The sequence below is a fragment of the Medicago sativa genome, chromosome 8 (genome assembly GCF_051527215.1).
Source record: "Medicago sativa cultivar Bolivia chromosome 8, Bolivia_mono, whole genome shotgun sequence".
Classification (NCBI taxonomy): domain Eukaryota; kingdom Viridiplantae; phylum Streptophyta; class Magnoliopsida; order Fabales; family Fabaceae; genus Medicago; species Medicago sativa.
The window spans coordinates 84122638-84145238 of record NC_140756.1 but is presented as its reverse complement, the minus strand read 5'-3'; the positions used below and the strand labels follow the sequence as shown (position 1 = coordinate 84145238).

The window sequence follows — 22601 nt, the reverse complement described above, 5'->3', positions numbered from 1 at the left end:
CAATCTAATTATTCAATCGGGGACCATTATGTTTACCTCATTTAATAGAAGATAAAAATGCCAGAAAAGAAGGATCAGAAAAATGAGAAAGTTTCTGGGTTGATAGATGCAGCTAAATTTCCTGGCATCGCTCAAGCCTCAAGGCACAAATGGAAAAATAAAGTAAATTCAACTCTGAGAGAAAACTGATATCAAATGTACTAAAAAGCAGTTCTAAAATAAGAAATTTACAAGTCAGCCACGACCTCAATAGATGTTACTACTATTAATTTAGTGCACGCTTGATGTCACTTTTAAAAGGGTGAAATTGATTCTAAGAGTGGACAAGTGATTATGTGTACTTCTTCAAAAAAAAAAAAAAAAGTGATTATGTGTACGTTTGGTTCGGTTTTTACAAGAATTAATTATGAGTTAATTGATTTTATAAAATTGATTTTAGATAAAAATGAGTTAAATGTAAAATGATATATGTTTGAATGTATTTATGTAAAATTGAATTCAGCAATTAATTTAAAGTTAAAATCAATTGTAGAAGCTAAAAGCTATAATCTAGTCACTTTAACTTTTAAGTAAAGATGATTTTGTTTTCGAAATTGATTTTATTTAAAATTAAAAATTGGTGCTTTTAATTCTAAAATTAATTTAATATTTAAATTTAATTTATTTTTTTTGAAGGCTATATTAAAAACATCAATTATTTAGACATATTTTTTTTGTCAAGTAACATGGTGGCTAGAACCTACATATTTTAAATGTGGAGAAGTGAGATGTTCGAAGTTTGTACTCGATCCCTACATGTAATATGCAATATCCTTATCGGTTGAGTTAACCTCACGAAAATATTGTCATCATGAGCAATTACTCGGTTGATATGAATAATACATAAAATATGCAAGGTATGGGGTTCGAACCTCGGCAAAAAAAAAAACCTCACGGAAATATTATTTAGACATATTATTCTCGAGTTTGTGTCTATCTCGGGTGTGTAGTTAAACAAATTATTCTTGAGTCAAATAAGATAATCATATTCAAAGTTTTTTAAATTTTTTTAGCGGTGTTAAATTAGAACTGAATTTAAATAAGAAAATTATGATTAAACAAGACAAACTAAAAGTAACCGAAAAAATAAAAGTTTTATTGAGTCGTATCTTCTTTTTATTCAGTCATATACTTCATTCTTACTTCACTGATCATCATAATAATTACTAGAACTTTAAAGAAAACAAATCTCACATCAGATATGATGTACTCCCCTTCTAGCAAGTAGCACTTCCTCTCACATATTTTCTCTCTCCACCTCCACTCTTGCATCATTGTGATTTTTGCATCATTGTGATTTATGATGATTTTTTAGCATTCCCACCTCACAGTCTTCAAGTCAAGCTAAGAAAGAAAAAAAATTAGAAAGAGAGAAGAAAAATAGGGTTAAATTAAGGTGGATTCTTAGCTAAGCCAATTGAAGTCACATGGCCACGGTTAAATTGCTGAAAAAATTATAGTACACAATGAAGTCACTCACTTCTGTGGTAAAATAAAATACACCAATAAATAAAGACACCAAACATAGAGCAAACTCTTGGTACACTTACCCCATTCTCTCTCAGTGACTACTACTACCCACCATTCTCTCTCTTCCTAACTCTCAAACTTGCCTCTTATGTTTCAGAGACTCTTCTAAACCATTTATTTCTCTCATTTGCTTCTATTCTCATTTCATTTCATTCTAAAACCAAATAAAACTCCACCAAACAAGAACATAAAATACTCCATTTTCAGATCTATAATCGCCATTTTTCTCTATAGCCCAGATCTTTATTTATCACAAGTTACTTACTTTATTCCTATTGGTCATGAGTAAAGAAGAATTTTTGAAGATACAGGTACTCACTCCCATCACATTCTCCATCTTTCTTTATTTTTTTTGCTTTATGTTTTGTATATTTCTAAGTTTTGTTTTGTCTCATTAATTTTTTATTTAACAATGAAATGAAACTTATCCTTGTTATTTGTGTATGCAGAAATCTGTTCTAAAAGTGAACATACACTGTGATGGATGTAAACACAAAGTAAAGAAAATCTTACAGAAAATTGATGGTATGTTTGTATGCACTTAATATCGTGATTTATTTACAAAACCTTAATCATAGCTTTCAATTATTACTATTATTATCCAAAACAGAACCTTAATTTTGAGAGTAAATGTTGAATATGTGTTTTGTGTTGATTAATGAATGACAGGAGTATTTACAACTGAGATAGATGCAGAACAAGGGAAGGTCACAGTTTCAGGGAATGTGGACCCAAATGTTCTCATCAAGAAGCTTGCAAAATCAGGGAAACATGCTGAGTTATGGAGTGTTCCCAAACCAAACAATAATCAAAATAATAACCAGAACAACGTTGTTAATCAGTTAAAGAACATGCAAATTGACAATGGCAAAGGTGGTGGAAACAACAAAGGTCAGAATCAAAACCAGAAGGGTGGTGGAAACAATAACCAACCCAAAGGTGGTCAACAAATACAACAACTACAAGGACTAAATCCTCAGCAGCAGCAGCAACTTCAGCTTCAACAACAGTTGCAACAACTTCAACAGATGAAAGGGTTTCAAGATCTAGCTCAATTTAAAGGCATGAAGATGCCGCCGAATCAGCATCCGGGCCAGAACCCGAATCAGAATCCTAAAGATGCTAAAGGTGTTAAATTTGATGTGCCTGAAGATGAGGATGATTTTAGTGATGATGAAATGGATGATTATGATGACGACGAAGATGATGATGAAGATTTTGATGATGAGTTTGATGATGAAATGGTTGGTTTGCCACCTAATAAGATGAAACCCCCTTCTATGCCTATGGGGAATGGTGCTCACATGATGTTGAATGGGAATCATCCACAGCTTATGAGTGCTATGAAGGGTGGCAATTTTAATGGTGGTGGTGGCGGAAATGGACAGAAACCTGGTGGTGGAGGACCTGTGCCGGTTCAAATTCATGGCATGAATGGTGGAAATGGCAATGGAGGAAAGAAAGGTGGTGGTGGTGGTGGTGGTGGAGGGAATAATCAGAATCAAGGTGGAGGTAACAAAAATAATGGTGGCATGCCAGAAGCTAAAAATAATGGTGGTGGAAACAAGAATGGAGGGAATAATGGTAGTAATCAAAATAACGATGGGGGTAAGAAGGGTATGTCGATACCAATTGGTGGCGGAGGTGGAGGCGGTGGTGGTAATGTTCAGGCTATGAATAATGGATTTCAAAAAATGATGGGTGGTGGAGGTGGTGGTCAATCTCATCCTGGTAGTATGGGTGGTGGAGGAAATAATATGGGGCCAATGAGTATGCCTATGAACCGAATGGGTGGTAACATTCCTGCTGTTCAAGGTCTACCGGCAGGCGGAGGAGGTTACTTTCAAGGTGGTGGTGGTGGTCCAGGACCGGAAATGATGCAGGGGAATCCATATCAACAACAGCAGCAGCAACAACAACAGCAACAGTTAATGGCTGCTGCAATGATGAACCAACAACGTGCTGCTATGGTGGAAAATGACCAGAGATTTCAGCAGCCAATGATGTATGCAAGGCCACCTCCTGAGGTGAATTACATGTATCCTCCTTACCCTTATCCTCCTCCAGATCCTTACTCACATGCTTTCAGCGATGAGAACACTTCCAGCTGCAATGTCATGTGATTCATCAAACAAACAATGTTCATGGTGATGGTGATGGTGATTGTTCAACTATGATTGTTCAACTATAGTACCTATCCTCTCTAATTTTATGCAATATATTATACCCAGTGAAACATGAGTTTTTTAGTTCTGTTTTCAATTTTCTTTGTTTTTGACCCCCTTTTCATCTTAGGGGGTTTCTAATTACCATAGAGGAGTAGTTTATAGAAATATAATTATGATATTTACTATGTTAATTATGTTCTTGGGCAGCACTATTATATATAAAAAATATGTTTATATGTGTTTATATTTTGGGAATAGCATAATAAACAGATAGTATAAGAAAGAAATCAATGTTATTGAGAATGGGATGAAAGAAATTCCCAGCTCTGGTTGCTCATTTCTCTTGAAAATTTCGATGTTATCTTTTTACTCAGTGAGTGTGTCTAGTAGTATTAAATTATTATTGGCTTATCTTGTGGTATCTCATCTTATCTGTAGACATTATTTCCTGTCTCCCTTTGTTGCAATGCAAAACAAATCATGGATGTTTGTTTGTGTGAGGTGATGCGGTGGCCACAGTGGTTGGTTTGGTTTATCTTCAGCCATTTTGGGTTGGACCCACCCATTTGGATCTCTCTATTTCATCTACTAATGGAGAATCGGAGATGATTTCAATTCACCAACCCAAATCAAACCTAAACAGTGGTTTTCAATCACATTCTGATTAAAACTTTTAATTATTAATTCTTCTAGAAAAAATTGATTGTATTTATATGTCATTTTCTAATCTTAAGGTTATTAATTCCTATCAATTACGGTATTACTCATAGTATATAGTACTTGTATTGAAAAAGAGTCATCAAGTGATATAGACTGCCATATGCATAATGGTCACATAATTCATCATGTGGTGGATGTTTATAAAAAATAAAATTAGGTAAAACAGTGTGGATATTTTTTTTGGTTGCAAAACAGTGTGGATATTATCCATCTAAGGCTTTGTTTGCGAGTTGAGTTTTGGAGGAGAGGGAAGGGAAGGAAAGCGCATGGAGAGGTAACTCTTGTTTGCGAGTTTTAAAAAAACAAGGGAAAGGTTATAGGAGGTTTTGAAGGGCTTCATTTGTCCAATTTTAAAGTTCCCAAATTGGAGGGTTTTGGGGGGATTAAACATACAAATTGACAATTTTGTCCTCATAATAATTCAAAATTTCAATTATAATTTACAAGATAAATTACAAAGTATAACATAATACATTGATTTTAAGAGAAAAAATGGTAAAATAGTAAAATTATAATATAAACTCTCCATCTCCTTTCCTTGTTGGTTTCTTTAACTCCCAAACAAGGGAAGGTTTTCTCTCCTTTCTCCCTTCCCTCCCTTTCCTTTCCTTCCCCTCAAAACTCGCAAACAAAACCTAAAGAATTATTCTGGCAATTACTGTTGTTGTGCAACACGTAATGGCAATAACTGTGGAATTGTTATAGGTGCAGATTAGATGTTAGCCACATAATAACACATCAAATTGAAGAGTTGACTGTTGATCCATCTGAGATTGGGATAACTCAATGCTGTAGTAAATATATTATTCCGAAAATTCCCTAACTGGAACCATAATGTTCACAAAAAATATCTGGATTCCTGTTTTAGCCTAGTAAAGTGTATTTAATTAGTATTTAATTTGATTTTCTTTTTTTATAGATAAATTTTAGCAATGTTAGTTTCGAATTCAAGACTTCCTCATTTAAGCTCTTTCAACGACTTTTAACTCATCAACTAAACTACGTAGGATTTTAATTTTGAAATTTGGATGCACCACTAAATAGATTGTCCCAACTTACACCACTAAAATAATCCATTGGAGTAGCTTTTATCATGAGCTCTCTGGTCCGTTAGAATAAATTTAAAAGATATCAATGTCTTATATTGAAGTGATGTAAGTTGGAGCAATGTATTTGGTGGTCCAAATTAAACTTTATCAAAGAAATTTTGTTAAAAAGGAAGGAAGTAATGCAAAAATGTAAAATTAAAGTTGTTAATTTACTAACTTGTGAGTGGCAATGGGCAGTGAGTGAAGAGTGAGAAGGTTTGTGGGGGGATGAGATGAGGTTAACTAGATCGACAAGGACAAGTTAACTACTTTTCTTATATTTTGAAAATCTAACGGCGTTGACACTTCACAGAGGAAGTGTATTGTCTTTTCAGCACAGAGTATCTCTCCAGATTTTTTTTTATATACAGTAGTAGTACCTATAAACAAATGAGAGGAGTGACAGGGGACCCACTTATTATGCCACTCTGTTCTCTCTTCAAGGTGGTAATACTGCTAATGTTAAGAAAAATGTTAACGAAGGTCTCTGATACATATTTTTAAAGAAACAAGTAGCAAGTATTTATAAATATGTATGTAATTAATACGTTAAAAATTATAATATTTAACATTTTTAAAGATAATTACTCCCTCCGTTCCGGTTTAATTGACTTATTTTGGTTTTTCACACAGATTAAGAAAAGTGTATAAATAAAGGGGAAAGTGGAATATATTGTATTGGGAATGATAAAAGTAGTATTATTTAGTGTTATATTGTATTGAGAATGATGAAAGTTGTATTGAAAATTGATATGAGTCAGTTATTTTGGGACACTTTTTTTTAAAAAATAGGTCGCTTATTCCGGGACGGAGGGAGTATTTATTTTGAAATATTTAAAAAGTATTTCAGGAACATTCGTTAATAATAATCATGTTGTTTGGTTGGGATGGGATTGGTGACGTTATGATATGATGATATTGATAAGGTGCATCTCCTCCATCCATCCATCCATCTAATCACTGTTTCCTTCTCTTGTGACTGAATATGAAGAATGTGGGGTTCTGTTTACATCTATTCCATTCCTTTGAAGCATCGACACTTTATTTTAAATAAAAAATTTGTTGGTGTTCAACACGTTTATGTTGAATTAATTCATATTTCAAAAACCTCGTTGTAAACCTAACTTAGTTGATATATATATATATATATATATATATATATATATATATATATATATATATATATATATATATATATATAGGTTCGAACCATAGAATTTTCATTTCTTTATATTTAAAATGTGCGGGTTCTAGCCGCTATCCTACTTAACCAAAAAAAGATTAATGTTTTAAAATAAGTAAATGCATATTGACTTCCCATTGAATTAGTGTTAGTTTCATTTTTGTGTTCGACGTATGTGTTAGTGCTTGAAAGATCCCCACTTAATTATAGGGGTGTTCGCGGTGCGGTTTGGTTCGGTTTTGAGCATAAAAGTCATCCAAACCGCGAGATAAAAAAGCGTGCGGTTTGGTTTGGTTCGGTTGATTTTTAAAAAGTCATCCAAACCAAACCAAACCAAACCAATGCGGTTTGGATTGGTTCGGTTTGTGCGGTTTATCGCGAGATAAAAAAATATTACATTAACTCTAATATTGCCAACTTTGTTACAAAATAAACATAGGACATTTTATTTTGCCGTTTATATGAAAAAATATTAGGTAAAACTTATATCAAAATAGGTAAAGTTAAGAAGAAACATAAGCATGAAACAAATTATTGGGAAGTAAAGGAAACATATTCATCACGGGAAATGAATTGAAAGAGATGGAAAGGAATTAGAATCGAACCCGATGGTGCAAAGCAATGGAAAAATCGAATCAAAAGAGATTATTCTTGAGCTATGTAATTGGGCTAGTACATTTTTAAGTAATATTCATTATTCTTGCGGTTTGGTTTGGTTTGGTTCGGTTGCTTGAGATGCAAACCGCAAACCGAACCGAACCGCGCGGTTTAGTGCAAAAGTCATCCGAATTCATCCGAACCAAGTGCGGTTTTTTGCGGTTTCGGTTTGGATTGGTTTGGTTTGCGGTTTTTTTAATGGGTTGGTTCGGTTTTGAACACCCCTACTTAATTATATAGCTACCGCGTAAAATAGCCTAGAGTTGAAAGAGGAAAATGCAAAGTGTGCCTCCCTAACGGCTTCTTTCCTCAACGGCCTCAAAGCACCTAGATCCATATAATATTTGCTTACGCAAAAAGACAAATGGTGCTGTCTGAGAGATATTGAGAGACCAGTTAATGTGATTAGGCACCTCTGCTAGCGATCCAATATTTTTGTTTCTCAACCAACTAACCAGGATCATCCCAAATTTCACTTTAACTTGGTGAATGTTTGAATTAACGGTGAATTTTTCATTTGTGGTGAATTAAAGGTTCTAGTAAGTCAAGGTATGTAGCCAATGGAGAAATAAATTAATCATGGAAGATACTGGTGCTCATATTGATAGGTTATTCTTTTCCTTACATATATACCGGGGCCCTCTACTTTTGACCACATTGAATTGAATCCCCATCTACTATAGCTTGGCACCTCCACACCAATAGTACATGTACATGCATGCTTCGTTTGGCATATGAAAAAAAGTCAGAGGAAAGAAACACAAACGAATGAAAAGAAGAAAGAGATAATAGAGAGTGAATGAATTTTAGTTGATAGATCTCTTTAGTTTGGACTAATACATGTTTTGGTCCAACTTAAAAAACTTTAAATGACCTCGTATTATAGGTTGTTTTCCAGTCAAAACATACCATACATCCTATTATCCAGTAACACACTAGCAGCCCCCTTCCCTCATTTAATTTACAAAGTTTTTCCTTCCAGATCTAACAAACCCCAATTCTGAATGTTAAATTAAAACAACCGATTAATCAAATTTAAATTATTAAAATTTGTAACCATACAATTAAATTATTAATTAGAAGGTATATTAACTGCATAAACCCAGAATTGGGGGTTTTCTTAACAAGGAGAAGAATCAACCCAGAATTTAAATTGAATTGAACGAAAATCTAGCATGAATCCAGAATTTAAATCGCCACTGGAACAAAAAACGACCCAGTGCAGAAGGTTCACAAACGAAAATCATCAGTGACAAAGGGTTTGTCTGGAAGCCTGGAAGTGGTCCTTTGAGAAATCAAATCAATGGAAAAAAATTGGGGATTGGCTTTGATGATGGAAGAGGGAGTAAATAAAACTGGAGAAGAAGAGAATAGAGATGAAATTGGGGATTGGATTCGATGGAAAGAAGATGAATCTGGAGGGGTGAAGTGAATCGCTCCTGGGAGGAGAAAGGAAGAGAAAGAAATTTTGGGCTTTAGTTTAATTTAAGGGTATTTTAGGCATTCCACTTAATGGCAAGAATTATAAGGTGTGCTAGTCCTACATAAGACTTGAGTGTTATACAACTCAGTATAGCATGCGAATCGTTAATCCTAACCGTTTGTATAAAATATTATTATATCAAAGCGCTATGTTTCAATTGGCAGTTGAACCCCAATTTTCATTGGTCCAAGTTAAATTTTACTTTAGTTGATTGGTTGAAGTGAACGTTAAAGAAAAGAACAATACATTTTTTTTTCTTTTTTGTTTGTTTTGACATAGGATAAGTAGACAAATGTATATCGAATATAGGATTTCTCATTTTTTTTTTTTTTTTTATCTTTCAATATGTGAGGTGCACATGAAAAACTTGCAAAAATAGTAAAACTAGTACTACTGGGTATTGTTTTATAAATAAAGTCATGAAATAATTAAATAGGCAACCAAGACGAAGTACGATGAATAAAATTAGTACTACTACTAGATGTCAATAGGGGTGGACAACAATAGTCGACCCGACCCGAACCCGACAAATCCGTTGGAAAATTGGAAGTTTGGGTGGGTTGCGGGTCGGTTTCCGGGTTGGACGGATTGAATGAATGGTTTCGGATGGGTTTAGATGGGCGGGCTCGGGCCCGAGATTTTCAGCCCATCGAAGCCCAAATCCGACCGAGCCCAAGATATATTATTTTAATCTTATTTTTAACCCTCAGGCCCCGATTTTGTTATGTTATTGGGCATTTTTCTTGGATCAAATTTAAGCCCAAATCATTAAGTCCATTGACAACAAACTAGGGTTATATCTCAAAACATACTCATTCGGTCATTCTTATCCATTTCATTGAGAGAAAGAGAGAGTAAGAGAACAGAGTTCGTAAAGTTAAGGGAAACCCTAGTTTCCTTGCGCAACCGCCGTTAACCACTTCCTCTCTTTCTCGATCGCTTTTATTTTGCAACCCAAAGAAGATGTACGTTTCAAAGCCGTGTAAGTGTTCATCTTTCGTTTGCTTCCTCTCTCTCAATCGCTACCGGTTTTTGTTTGCTTTCATTTTTGTCTTAAGCTCTTGATTTTGTTGTTATCCATCTAATTATCTACATCTTTTCGATGTTTTGACGATTCATTGGTACCGGTAGATCGATTTCCACAAAGGTACCGTATTCACTTTTTGTTGGCTAGGGTTTGAGTTTTTCCATCATAGATTACTTAACAAAGTTTTCTTTTAAATTTTGTATGTTCATTTTCTCTTATCCGAAGAAGACTTCGAAGCTCAACTTAAAGAACATAAGGTATATGGCTATATGGTTGTGATCATTATTTATTTTCGGGTTTGTTTTTACTCTATTCCTAATAGATTTTTAACTGTTTTTTTTTTTCATTGTTTTTAATGTTATATGAAGAAGAGAAACAAGTTACATTCCAAGAAGGTATAAGTGTTTTCATTATTATGTCATTTCTGGATTTGTATTTTGTTTAGAGAAACTAGCTTTACTAACGCTTTCTTTTCTTCTTCATGTTTTCGGTAATGGAGAGTATAAGTCAAAATCGTCTTCTACCTTAACATCCGGAAGTGCTAATGTTGCCGAGCCTCATCGAACAAGTAGCGGTTGCTACTCAAGTTCCCGTTGTCGGGCTTCCCCTCTCCCTTGTCTTGCGAAAAGAGGAAGCCTAATGCCGGTGGTCCTAGGAGATCCTCTCCCGCTCGGGACCACTTCATTAAGTTGCCTAATGAACCAGAACCTACTGCTGCATGCAAACACTGTCATAAAAGGTATTTATGTGATCCAAAAACTCATGGAACTTCTAACTTGCTTGCCCACTCAAAAGTATGCTTTAAAATCCACAAAATGATCCTACACAAACTGCTCTTATGTTTTCTAATGGGGAGGGTGGTGCTTTAGTTACCGCTAGCCAAAGATTTAATCCCGAAGCTTGTATGAAGGCTATAGCTCTATTTGTAATGCCGGATGAACATGCTTTTAGGGTAGTCGAAGGGAAGGTTTTAAGCTCTTATGTAGACAGTTGCAACCTCTCTTAACCATTCCATCTAGGAGGACTATAGCTAGGGACTGTTTCCAGCTCTATCTTGATGAAAAACTTCGATTAAAATCGTATTTCAAATCGACCGTGTTAGGGTAGCTTTAACCACCGATTGTTGGACATCCGGTCAAAACTTTAGCTATATGACCCTCACCGCCCATTTCATTAACAATGACCGGAACTATGAAAAAAGAATCCCGAGTTTTTGCGATGTCCTCAATCACAAGGGTGACACAATAGGTAGGAAAGTGGAAGAGATCTTGAAAGAGTGGGGGATAAGGAATGTGTCTACAATAACAATGGACAATGCATCTTCTAATGATGTAGCTGTTGCTTACTTGAAGAAAAGAATTAATAACATGGGTGGTTTAATGGGTGATGGATCTTTCTTTCATCTTCGTTGTTGTGCTCACATCCTAAACCTTGTGGTGGGTGATGGTTTAAAACAAAATGAGCTTTCTATTTCTTCGGTTAGAAATGCCGTTAGGTTTGTGAGATCCTCTCCCCAAAGAGCCGCAAAATTCAAAGAGTGTATTGAGTTTGCTAGAATTAAGTGTAAGAAGATGTTGTGTCTTGATGTCCAAACAAGGTGGAACACGGCATATATAATGCTAGATGGTGCCGAGAAATTCCAACCGGCCTTTGAGAAGTTGGAGGGTGAAGATTCCCGGGTATTTAGAGTTTTTTGGGGAAGCCGGTCCTCCTAGTATTACCGATCGGGAGAATGTTAGGTGTTTTGTTAGGTTTCTAAGAATTTTCTATGATGCTACCAAAGAGTTTTCCTCGTCTCGGCAAGTGTCTTTGCACAAGGCATTCCACCAACTAGCTTCGTTCATTGTGAGTTGAAAAGAGCAGCCATGAACTTGAACACGCTTTTAGCCTCAATGGGGTCCGAAATGAAGCAAAAATACAACAAGTATTGGGGTAAAATTGAAAACATCAACAAGCTTATTTACTTTGGTGTGATTCTTGACCCTCGATACAAGTTTAGCTATGTGGAGTGGTGCTTCAATGACATGTATGGTGACCAACCTACATTTTACCGATCCGATTGCCGTGATCCATACTCACTGTTCAAACTATTCAATTGGTACAAGGATGCCCATGACCAGCAACATAATTCGGGCATCCATCTCGCAAGTCCATTCGAGTCTAGTTACTGTTAGTGAGAATGTGATTCCAAATGAAGTCCCATCCCATTTGGCAAGGGCTGAAGCTTTTAAGGAGCATCTTAAACCGAAGGAATCAATAGTTAAAAAAAATGAGCTTGAAAGGTACCTAGACGAGGAGCGTGCAGAGGATGTCAACTTTGACATCCTTGTTTGGTGGAAACAAAACTCTTGTCGTTATCCTGTTTTGTCATCCATGGTGAGGGATGTTTTAGCTACACCCGCTTTCAATCGTGGCTTCGAAAGTGCCTTCGATGCTTGGAGGAAGAGTTATAGATACATATAGAAGCTCATTGAACCCACAAATGGCCGAGGCATTGATCCGTGCACAAAATTGGTTGAAACCCACTCGAGTCAATTCAAAGACCTCAACATAAATGAGGAATTTGAGTTATCCGCCACCGTTGTATCGTATTTAATATGTTTATTTTAACTTTTCAATGTGTGGAGTTTATTCTTGTTTAAATTACATTGTTTAATCATATTGCTTCGATCCTTGTATATAGAATTTGATGGACCATCAGGCTAATGGATCAACATCATGTGGTGTTAGAGCAAATTCGTTGTTGTACCGGGAGATGCATCATCATCTCAATCACAGCCAATGAGCCGTGATTGAAAAAACTAGTTGTTAGTGATTATAGTATTTTGCCATTGATTGTGTTTATGTTATTGTTTATTTTATTAATTTATGCCAATGTTTATTTTATTAATTTAGTTATTGTTTATATTTACAGTGTTCTTAACCCCTTTTTTGGTGTCATTAATCATAATGATTATTGACTTTGCTTAGTGCATTTTTGGAGAATCTACTTCTTTTTGTGGAATTTGTCCGGTATACACAACAACTCTTTTTGGAAGCATCTGGAGGATGGTGATGGATTTTAATCCAACTTATGATGGAGGTGAAGTTGGTGAATGAAGCAAGCTATATTGTGGATAGTTATTGGGTAAATTTTATCATACACAAATATTTGTAAATTATAAAAGATTTCGGCGGCCTACGTTTGATTAATATTAATCTAAATGAAATATTCATGTATACGGTTGAAGGATAAGTAAAAGTCAAGGTGATGGAAGTGAAAGGCAGGAAGTTGGAAGCATTTGGAGGGATTTACAACTTATGATGGTGAGGGATTTTAATCCATTTTTTAATAGTCAAATTCTAAAAAATGGACACATCTGATTTTGTTTTTTTAACATATGTAGATCATTTTGATGTTGTGTTGTGGTGATGATATCTCGATGATGCATGGATGGTGATCGACCGTGCTATGGTGGTGCTTCACGGTTTGTGAAGTGTTGATAATGAGCTTGTTGTGGATCGGACTTGAACAACTCCAAGTTTGACTTGTAATATTTTATTTGAAGTAGATTCTTATCAACTCTAAACAACTTGAAGCAATGCACAAGTGTACTTTTATTTATTTTAAGTCCGTAATATTATGATACATATCACATGGATGATGAATTATCATGAATGATGTAGTTGGGCTTCTTTCACCAACTAAATTCATGTTTATTTACTATTACAGGGCTGAATCATGAATGATCAAATGATGTAATTAGGCTTTTCTAAGCCAACTAAACTCTTGTATGATTTGGCAAGAAAATAGGCCTAATTTGTTTGTATTTCATTGGTAACTTAGATTTACGGGGATAAAACTCGTATGAAACCGCAACCGGCACGATGTTAGCCCCATCCGACATAACCCACCCATAACATCCGCCGAAACCGATTAACCGATACCCGCCATAACCGTTGCTTCATTTGGGTGAAATTGGGCCTTGATTTCTCAACCGTGGATTGTTTCGGATTGAGCTTTCCGAGCCCGAACCCACCCCTACCCGACCGCCGTCCACCCCTAGATGTCAAAGTGGAAATTCAAAGTTGAATCACAAGAACCAACGAGTTGACTTTAAGTAATCCTCCATATTTTTGATACTAGTATGGTAAAAGCAAACAATGAATAATTGATAAACTAGCTCATAGATAGTACACAAAAATTTGTAATGGATAAGAGATAAGATAGAATTTAAGTCCACTTAAAAAAAATTAATTATTATATGCATCTAATATACTTTTTATGAACTAAAATATATACGTACTTCTTTATACTCCCTCCGGTCCTTATTATAAGAAACAATTGACTTTTTTGGTTCATAGAATAATTAATGTATCTTGTTACAAATATAGACTAGATACATCACTTATACAATGAACCTAAAAAGTCAACTTTTTCTTATATTAAGGGCCGGAGGGAGTATTATTTACTATTAAAAAATGTATACAATATTACAAATATACAAATAGTTTTTCACTTTTTTGAATAATGACTATTTACGATTAGAGTAGTGATATTTGTACAACCAATTTTTGGACAACTCTTGTGACAACTATTTTTCTCTTCTTTTTATTAGAGAAAAACAATGGAGAGAGAAAGAAGAAGATAGAGAATAAAAACACATGTGAGTATGAGAGAGGGTTATTTCAAAAATTATCAAAAAGTAGATGTACAAATATCATTTCTCTTACCACTAACGATCAACTTTTGATGCTTTTTTCAAATGGCTCAAATAATCTACGATTGCTTGGCAAGTTAAATTTGTAAATTCGTTTTTTAAAAAGGGTTGGAAAACAAAATTATTTTTTTAAGGGGGCTCTTTATTGACCTTGGTCTTATTTTTTATTTTTTAAAGAAGAATTAAGCCTATCCAAATTGACACCGCGAAAATCGAACCAAAGACCTCAAGAAAAGTATATTCTCAAGTCTCAAGCAAATATCACTATGTCAACCCAAGTGGTAGTCTTACATAGACAATGTTCTTTCACAAGACCCACGCCTCAACAAATCAATTCAATGATTGTGCACAATTCATAATTTATATTATTAAATCACGTGTAAGCGTATGAAAAAAAGACGAAGTTCTTTACAAAGAATGGGACAGCATCGTGGTCAGAGTGTTGGAGTGAGATGGAAAGGTATGGCTAGATCCATCCATTTTCCAACAATAGGTCCATGTCATGTATAATTTAGGCAAGGGTTATTAACTTTGTACTCAAAAATGATACTAGTAACATATTTTTGACAAAACAAATAAAAATAAATAAATAAAATAAAATAATGATAACATGTTTCAAGGGGAAAAATAGAAAATGGTATGAAATGTGAGAGTGACTGCCCAACAGTTTCTTTCATACTGTGGTCAAGAAGTAAAGGGCGACTAGTTTTGGCTTTCGGCTCAACTTTTTGTTCTTTATAAAGTACGTGTACATAATTTCTTAAAATTATACTCCCTCCGTCCCGAAATATCTGAGTCAGTTTGATTTTTCACACAGATTAAGAAAAATGTATAAATAAAGTGGAAAGTGAAATATATTGAATTGGGAATGATGAAAGTAGTATTTCTCCGGTCCTATTTATAAGAAAAGTTTGACTTTTTAGATTCATTGAGTAATTGATGAATCTTGTCTAAAATATAGACCAAATACATCATTTATGCAATGAATCAAAAAAGTCAAATGTTTCTTATAAATGGGACCGGAGGGAGTATTAATTAGAGTTATATTGTATTGGGAATGATGAAAGTTGTATTGAAAATTGAAATGACTCAATTATTTTAGGACATTTTTTAGTAAATGTACGATATTCCGGACGGAGGAAATACTAGTTTTTACCCTTTCTTATATAGCAAGAGTCATAAATGGGATATTATCTCTCTCAAAAAAAATAAAATAAATGGGATATTATCATAAGCTAGTTTTACTTTTCCTTTACCAAACCAAAAAAAAAAAAAAAAACTGAAACAGGAAATAAAAATGAACAAGTAGGATGGAATAATTTCCTACATAAGACTGTTGAGATCTTAAGCATAACTAGGACAATACCCATGCTATTGCACAGGTTCCATGTTTGTGAGAGTTGGATGTTACCAAAGAAATATGGAATGAAGTTGTGGAGAAAAATATATTATATTAGGGTCTTGTTATCTTGTGCCCTTAGGGCACAAGTTAAGCGAATTCAAAATTAGAAACTTTTTATAGAAAACAACAAAATTTTGACTTTTAAAAGTTGAATAAAATCAAATGCACAACTTTTGAGACAATTGTTTCTATTTTAAATTTCTTAATATGTGCCCCAAGGGCACATGTTATCATTTTCCATTATATTAATATTGTAGCATTACAACTTCAAATATACTACCTCCGTCCCAATTTAATTGACACAATTTTGTTTTTCACACATATTAAGAAAAATGTATAAATAAAGGGAAAAGTGGAATATATTGTATTGAGAATGATAAAAGTAGTATTATTTAGTGTTATATTGTATTGGGAATGATGAAAGTTGTATTGAAAATTGAAATGGGTCGGTTATTTTGGGACACTTTTTTTTTTAGAAAATGGGTCGATTATTCGGGACGGAGGGAGTATTAATTATACATTGGGAACAGAAACAAACATATATGCAAGAACCACAGGAACCTAAAGATTTTAACAGAACTACATAAAATTGGAAATAACAGTGTGTGTACTCTAAGTGAGTCTCTCTTCATAAAACATTTGCATGTAATTGATTGTCAGACTATAACTTTCAATTGTTGGATTATCTCTACAACATGGAAAAAACAAAGTGCAATGCTAAGTGAAAACAATATGGCTTTGCACTCTCTTCATAAAATATGGCTTTGCAGTCTCTAATGAAATGCTATAAAAAAATTTCTCGAAAAAAATATGAAGAGAGTGGCTTTGCACTCTCTTCATAAATATGGCTTTACAACAATAAAATATGGCTTTGCACTCTCTTCATAATTGATATCTAATGAAATGCTATAAAAAAAATTCTCGAAAAAAATTCTCCTTTGCATAAGTCTCTTTCTTAATTACTAGAGTTATAATTTTTTTAACCAAAAAGAAAAGTGTTATAATTTTTTTAGCTTTAAATGCATATTTGGCCTCCACTTTAAGGGGAAAAAAAAATTAAAGTTTTGATCCCTTGTTTTAAAAATGGCATCATATATATGAAATAAGAAATGATATTTGTACAATTATTTTGTGACAATTTTCTCTCATACTCAAATTTTGTTTTTACTTTCTCTCTATATTGGTTTGGTTTTCATATCAATATTTGCTTTTCATTGCATATTTTAGTTGTCATGTAAGTTGTCCTATAAATAGTTGTTTAAATAACATACCTCGTATGAATATATCGAAAGTTTACACTACTGATTTTTTTTTTTTTATAAAGTTTACACATATAAACTAAATCGATTTTATTATTCACCTGATTTACCGAGGAATGAAACATTTCATATCACCATAAATCGAAAGGGAACAAAAGTAAAAGATAGAAATGGACACATCTCTTTTGAGTGATTTGATAGGGGACAAGACAACATTTGGACCAAAGGATTAACTCCAACTCAACATATTAGAATGTGAAAAATCGAAAACCAATATGTCACAATGACGAAATGATGATGTAATTGAGGTGTTTCTGCATCTTAGTAATAAAGAAAGAGTCGTGTGAACACGTGATAAAAAAAATTCAAATTAGAAATTGTGTTAGAGAAAAATTAATTTTCTAAATCTATGTAAACATAGAACTTGTTGGGTTAGCAGGATGTCCTGTGCTACACAGCTTTACTTTTTATTTTATTTTGTGTTCTATTGAATTCTGATGAATTCAAATAAGAATAAAAGCAGCTTTGAGTTATCGTGAGTTCTTAAGGTTGTACCATTGAAACAAAAAATAATAAAATAAATGTAACGTGACATTATGAAATCCACTTAAACCATTTATTATGGTTGCACCGTTGGAAGCACTCGAACTTTCCAAAGAAATTATTTCCACAATACTGATTTGCTATCATGCAAGAGGCTATGAATCCCTTCGATAAGATTTAACATAACATGAATATGCATGCAAATGTAATGGAACACATCTTTTGGAGATTGGACAAATGGCCACCAAGGATTCTGACTTCAGTGACTCCATAATTTTGCTATTATAAGGACTAGACTTAGGCTATGGTAGAGGCTCCTCAACTTTGCTTTTTTAAAACCCTTATAGCAATAGCCCACTTATCTCCCTGAACAAAAACGACGTCACAATTCAGTTTAAACATTGTCAAATGGAGGAGGAATCGATCTAATGAGCTTCTCCAAATTATCACCTCTATGAAAAGAACTCAATGTTCCTTCCATTAAGGACCTTTGATAGATATACCAATTTGCACCTATGACTCCATGGATGGAATTAACCACGTTATGACTAGTCCACTTTTTCCAGAAAAAATAAAATCATTCTTATTCCGGCGTAAATAACTTATCAAGGGTAAGAGCAAACATATTAAACTCTAGACTTGACGACCTTCTCCCATCTTCTTCAAAGGAAGTTGGATGATTTCTGGGTAAAGAAACATATGATTTGAAATGTAATTATTGCACCTCAAGTATTGCGTTTATATCCTCTCAAACAAAAGTTGTTAATTTTTCCTAACAGACCATTTTTCCTAAACACTATAGAAACATGGAATGAGAAAAGACAGATTGAATTCAGCATTTCATGAAATAGGCTGGTGTGCATAGTAGCAATTCATAGTTGTTATAAACTGGGACTTCCGCACCTGAGGATGAAGTTTCAGTGCCAATCCCTAACTCATGCTGCCTTGTCTTCACGTGATTGCCAAAGTCACACTAATCATCTACACTACCTTGTCTGATCAACATCATGTTCTCTACCCAGACACTTCGATGTCTTCACAAAAACAAATTAGATACAATCAATGGTATGTTCACACAAACAACTTTTAGTTTGAATTTGAATCAGTGTTCATAAAACTATATCGAGAACAAAAGAAATGTGGAGTCCATTAGTGAAGAAAATGAAGGGGGAAAACCATATAAACAGAACAGCAGTATTTTTAAAGTCAATGAAAGTATATATAAATTAAAACATAATTCTACAATTTGAAAAACCCATGAAGCTCCATTTTGACAGAATTGCATTAATATTTCATGTACATAATACCATGCATTAAAATTTAGATATTACAAAAAAAATTATAAAAGAAAGGAAAGAGAAATGCTGAGATCAAAGTTTCACAGAAAAATGAGCATATATGCTTAAATATCTGATAAAGATCATAATGAAATAGATACACACGAATATAGTTTATATGCTTATAAGAAATGATAGTTAATCGAACTCTTATGTGATGTATCATTTTTTATGCATAAAATTGTTTGACAATAGTAACAATAATGTTTAGTGGATAATTATAAAACCCTTTTTACTTCCTTTACCATGCACACTCTGCTAGATTACTATATTATATTATATACAAGTCAAATTTTCTTTCAGTTTAAGCAATAAGCATTATAAAAGCTTTTATGCATGTGCTAAATGTAAATCATAAATGTATTTTGATGGCTATGGCTATAGAGGTGCATCCATTTAAAATATATTCAAGATGTAAATGTATCTTGTATATATATATATATATATATATATATATATATATATATATATTGGTATGTTAAGGTTTAATTATTTTAAGATTAATACAGTTTTCACCTTGAAGAGATTTCTCAAAGTCTTCCAGCTGACTAATGAAACCGCGATTTGGAGCTGCTTGTGGTCTTTTGCTTTTTACATGTTGCAGAGCTTCAGATAAGCTCATTCCCCGAGAGTTCATCAGATATGCCACAATGATAGTCACACTGAAAGGTGGAAATAAATTAGAACCAAGTTTTTCTGGTTAGTCTAATGAAAAAGAAAATAGTCAAATGAACGATATGAATATCAAGATTCTTAGTTCCAATATGACCATTAAAAAAGGAGGTAGTAAAATGCTGCATGAACTTTGTGCAGAATTTAAGTCACATGCCCAAAGTAAACAAGGAGATAATCATCATTCATGAATCAAGCTTACGTCCCTAACTTTGAACTCTACATATTAAAAAAAATCGATAGCATATCAAAAACAGAAGCAAACAAAATCTTAAGTTCATCCAATTCATACTATAAAGCGTTTTGAGTCTATTTCATTGAGAAGAATGCACTTCAATTGTTGGTTCAAATGTTTAATATGTCAGAGTTCAAACTGAAAAGATCGACAGAAAGCAGATTTTTGAAGTAAAAAAAACAAAAATGAAACAGAGAAAACAAAAAAAAAAAATCATATCTGTAATTTTAAAGGGAAATGTTGGCAAGTGCCCCCAGGGCACTCAATTATAAAAGCATCAACAAGGTTAATCTAATGAAACGGCGAAATTTACCTCCTCGATCTTCCAGCATAACAATGAACCAAAACACTTCCACCATTGCTTTTGGCTTCATCAATAAAATCAAAACACTCTTTGAAGTGTTGTTTTAAGTTGGTATCCTCTTTGTCAGCAACTTCCTCAATTTTCCAACAAAAGTGTAACTTTAGTATGGATATTGTACTACTACATGCCTAAAAACTTAAGACAAAATTAGAGTGTAATCAATATAATCATAATCAACTTTAATGACAAGCAACATGGACCTCAAATGCTGTGCACTCTCATTTAATAGATTACAATATTGCATGAGTCAGTTAAAAAGCAATTGACATTCTGAGATGATAACATCTATTATAAAGCTATCTGGTCCTACAAAATACAATTTACTACTCGTATAAGATATATGGAACATTTTGACAGCAACTTGCATGCTAAACAGATTGAGATCCTCTCTCTCTAGTACTCGACACATCCAATAGGGGAGAGAGAGAGAGAGAGAGAGAGAGAGAGAGAGAGAGATGAATAACAAAAAAAAAGTATTAAATCAATCTCTCTCCTATCTGAAGTGTCGAGTAGTGGAACAGAATCAACCCATGCTAAACTTTTAAAGATCAAAGCACACAATGGTAATCGAGTCAGGGTCGGTTTTGCTCTCCACCTGACCCGCCTCCCTAAACACGCACCATTGTCACCAAAATAAAAATTACATACCCGACCCTGTCCTAATCTGTGTTCTGTAAAACTTACCCGACTACCGCCGCTTCCCTCCTTCCTTTTGCCCTACTTTAACGTTATTTCTTTAAATAAAGCTTACATTAAATACAATGTGCAACTCAAATAATCCATAAACATGGAAATTGATAATATCAATAAGGTAACAAAAGTTAACAGCCAAATCAACTTCTAGTACAACTTTGTAAGCTCGACCTTATATTGCATCTGGTCACATTTATAGACCATGTACATTAGTCATTCAATGAATCTAAAAAGTTACTTTTTGCTTACATATGTGACGGAGGGAGAGATGTATTTCCAAACACACCCTATCCATTTACTAGTGTAAACCCGTCGAGTGTCATGTACGGTGTCCGTGTCGGTGCTATAAGAAATACTCCCTCGTTTCAAAATGAGTGTCGTTTTAGGTGTTTACACACATATTAAGAAATGCAATGATTAAGAGAAAAAGAATGGTTATTTTACCAAATTATCCTTATTAACTATTGGTTAGCTTTAAAAGTAATACTTTGGAAGTAGTGTGCGAGTATTAATTGGAGGGTACAATTGAAAAGAAAAAGTTATTATTGCATTGGAAACCGAAAGCGACACTCATTTTGAAACAATTTTTTCGCTAAAGCGACACTCATTTGAAACGGAGGGAGTACATAAAAGAAACATACCATCTATAACTTTATAGACGAAATCGGCAGGATGGGCAGGTGCAAGTTTCCCAGCCACAGTCAAAATGTGAGTAACATTGACATTTTTCAAACCAACCTTGTTCGTAGCAGAACCAACAGAACCCAGAAACAAACCCTAACCAAATAACATTCATCGTTATTTCAGAACAATAATGAAAATAATAGCAAAAATGAAGCATGATTAAGTAAACTACCTGGTCAATTTGGCAAGGAATATTATCCTCTTTCAAGGATTTATTCAAAAGCACAACCTTCAAAATTAATGCAATTTGTTTCTTCATCGATTCGTCGAATTCATTCATAGCTTCTGATGTTGTAGCCATTTCCTAATTCATACGAATTCAATAATCGTGTCAGTGTTAATGATCGATTGTGATCGAGATAATCAAATTCTGGCGAATATAATAGATACTTGAACTGATAATCAACGAAAAGGAGAAGAACTCACCAAAAGAAAAATTGCTTTTCTAACATCATAAGCTTCCTTAAAAACACATATAAAATACCAAAATGCCCTTAGCGGTAGAAAACCACAGGCGTTGACTACTGCTGGGCTTTTTAGTGTTTTTAAGGAAACATTCAATGTCAGAAAAGCAACCATCCACCAACAAAACTTTTACTGTACGATTTTGCATAAAGAAATACTCCCTCCGTCCGAATAACCGACCCATTTTCTAAAAAAAAAGTGTCCCCAAAAAAACTGACTCATTTCAATTTTCAATACAACTTTCATCATTTCCAATACAATACTCCCTCCGTTTCAAAATGAGTGTCGTTTTAGGTGTTTGCACACATATTAAGAAATGCAATGATTAAGAGAAAGAGAATGGTTATTTTAC

General features: G+C 33.8%; 2 protein-coding genes and 1 pseudogene across 2 annotated transcripts; 2 read left to right on the top strand and 1 right to left on the bottom strand.

The window, feature by feature from the left end:
- Nucleotides 1-1581: 1581 nt before the first annotated feature.
- On the top strand, nucleotides 1582-3981 carry LOC146902417 (uncharacterized). Its single transcript, XM_085732726.1, has 3 exons — nucleotides 1582-1880; nucleotides 2019-2094; nucleotides 2239-3981. Exons 1-3 carry the CDS (start codon nucleotides 1851-1853, stop codon nucleotides 3690-3692), a joined length of 1560 nt encoding a protein of 519 aa, XP_085588852.1. The 5' UTR covers nucleotides 1582-1850; the 3' UTR covers nucleotides 3693-3981.
- A 4707-nt stretch (nucleotides 3982-8688) lies between these two features.
- LOC146902416 (zinc finger BED domain-containing protein RICESLEEPER 2-like) lies at nucleotides 8689-12691 on the top strand (annotated as a pseudogene).
- A 5788-nt stretch (nucleotides 12692-18479) lies between these two features.
- DSPTP1 (dual specificity protein phosphatase 1) lies at nucleotides 18480-22165 on the bottom strand. Its single transcript, XM_085737840.1, has 5 exons — nucleotides 21957-22165; nucleotides 21742-21877; nucleotides 20357-20477; nucleotides 19653-19798; nucleotides 18480-18833 (listed from the first exon to the last, which is right to left on the bottom strand). Exons 1-5 carry the CDS (start codon nucleotides 22083-22085, stop codon nucleotides 18814-18816), a joined length of 552 nt encoding a protein of 183 aa, XP_085593966.1. The 5' UTR covers nucleotides 22086-22165; the 3' UTR covers nucleotides 18480-18813.
- Between the last annotated feature and the right edge of the window lie 436 nt (nucleotides 22166-22601).

Coding starts and splice junctions, on each gene's coding strand:
- LOC146902417 (XM_085732726.1), top strand. CDS start 1,851: ATGAGTAAAGAAGAATTTTTGAAGATACAG. Junction 1,881..2,018: donor AAGAATTTTTGAAGATACAG/GTACTCACTCCC, acceptor TTGTGTATGCAG/AAATCTGTTCTAAAAGTGAA. Junction 2,095..2,238: donor AATCTTACAGAAAATTGATG/GTATGTTTGTAT, acceptor AATGAATGACAG/GAGTATTTACAACTGAGATA.
- DSPTP1 (XM_085737840.1), bottom strand. CDS start 22,085: ATGGCTACAACATCAGAAGCTATGAATGAATTCGACGAATCGATGAAG. Junction 20,478..21,741: donor CGTCTATAAAGTTATAGATG/GTATGTTTCTTT, acceptor AAATTGAGGAAG/TTGCTGACAAAGAGGATACC. Junction 19,799..20,356: donor TATGCTGGAAGATCGAGGAG/GTAAATTTCGCC, acceptor TCCACCTTTCAG/TGTGACTATCATTGTGGCAT.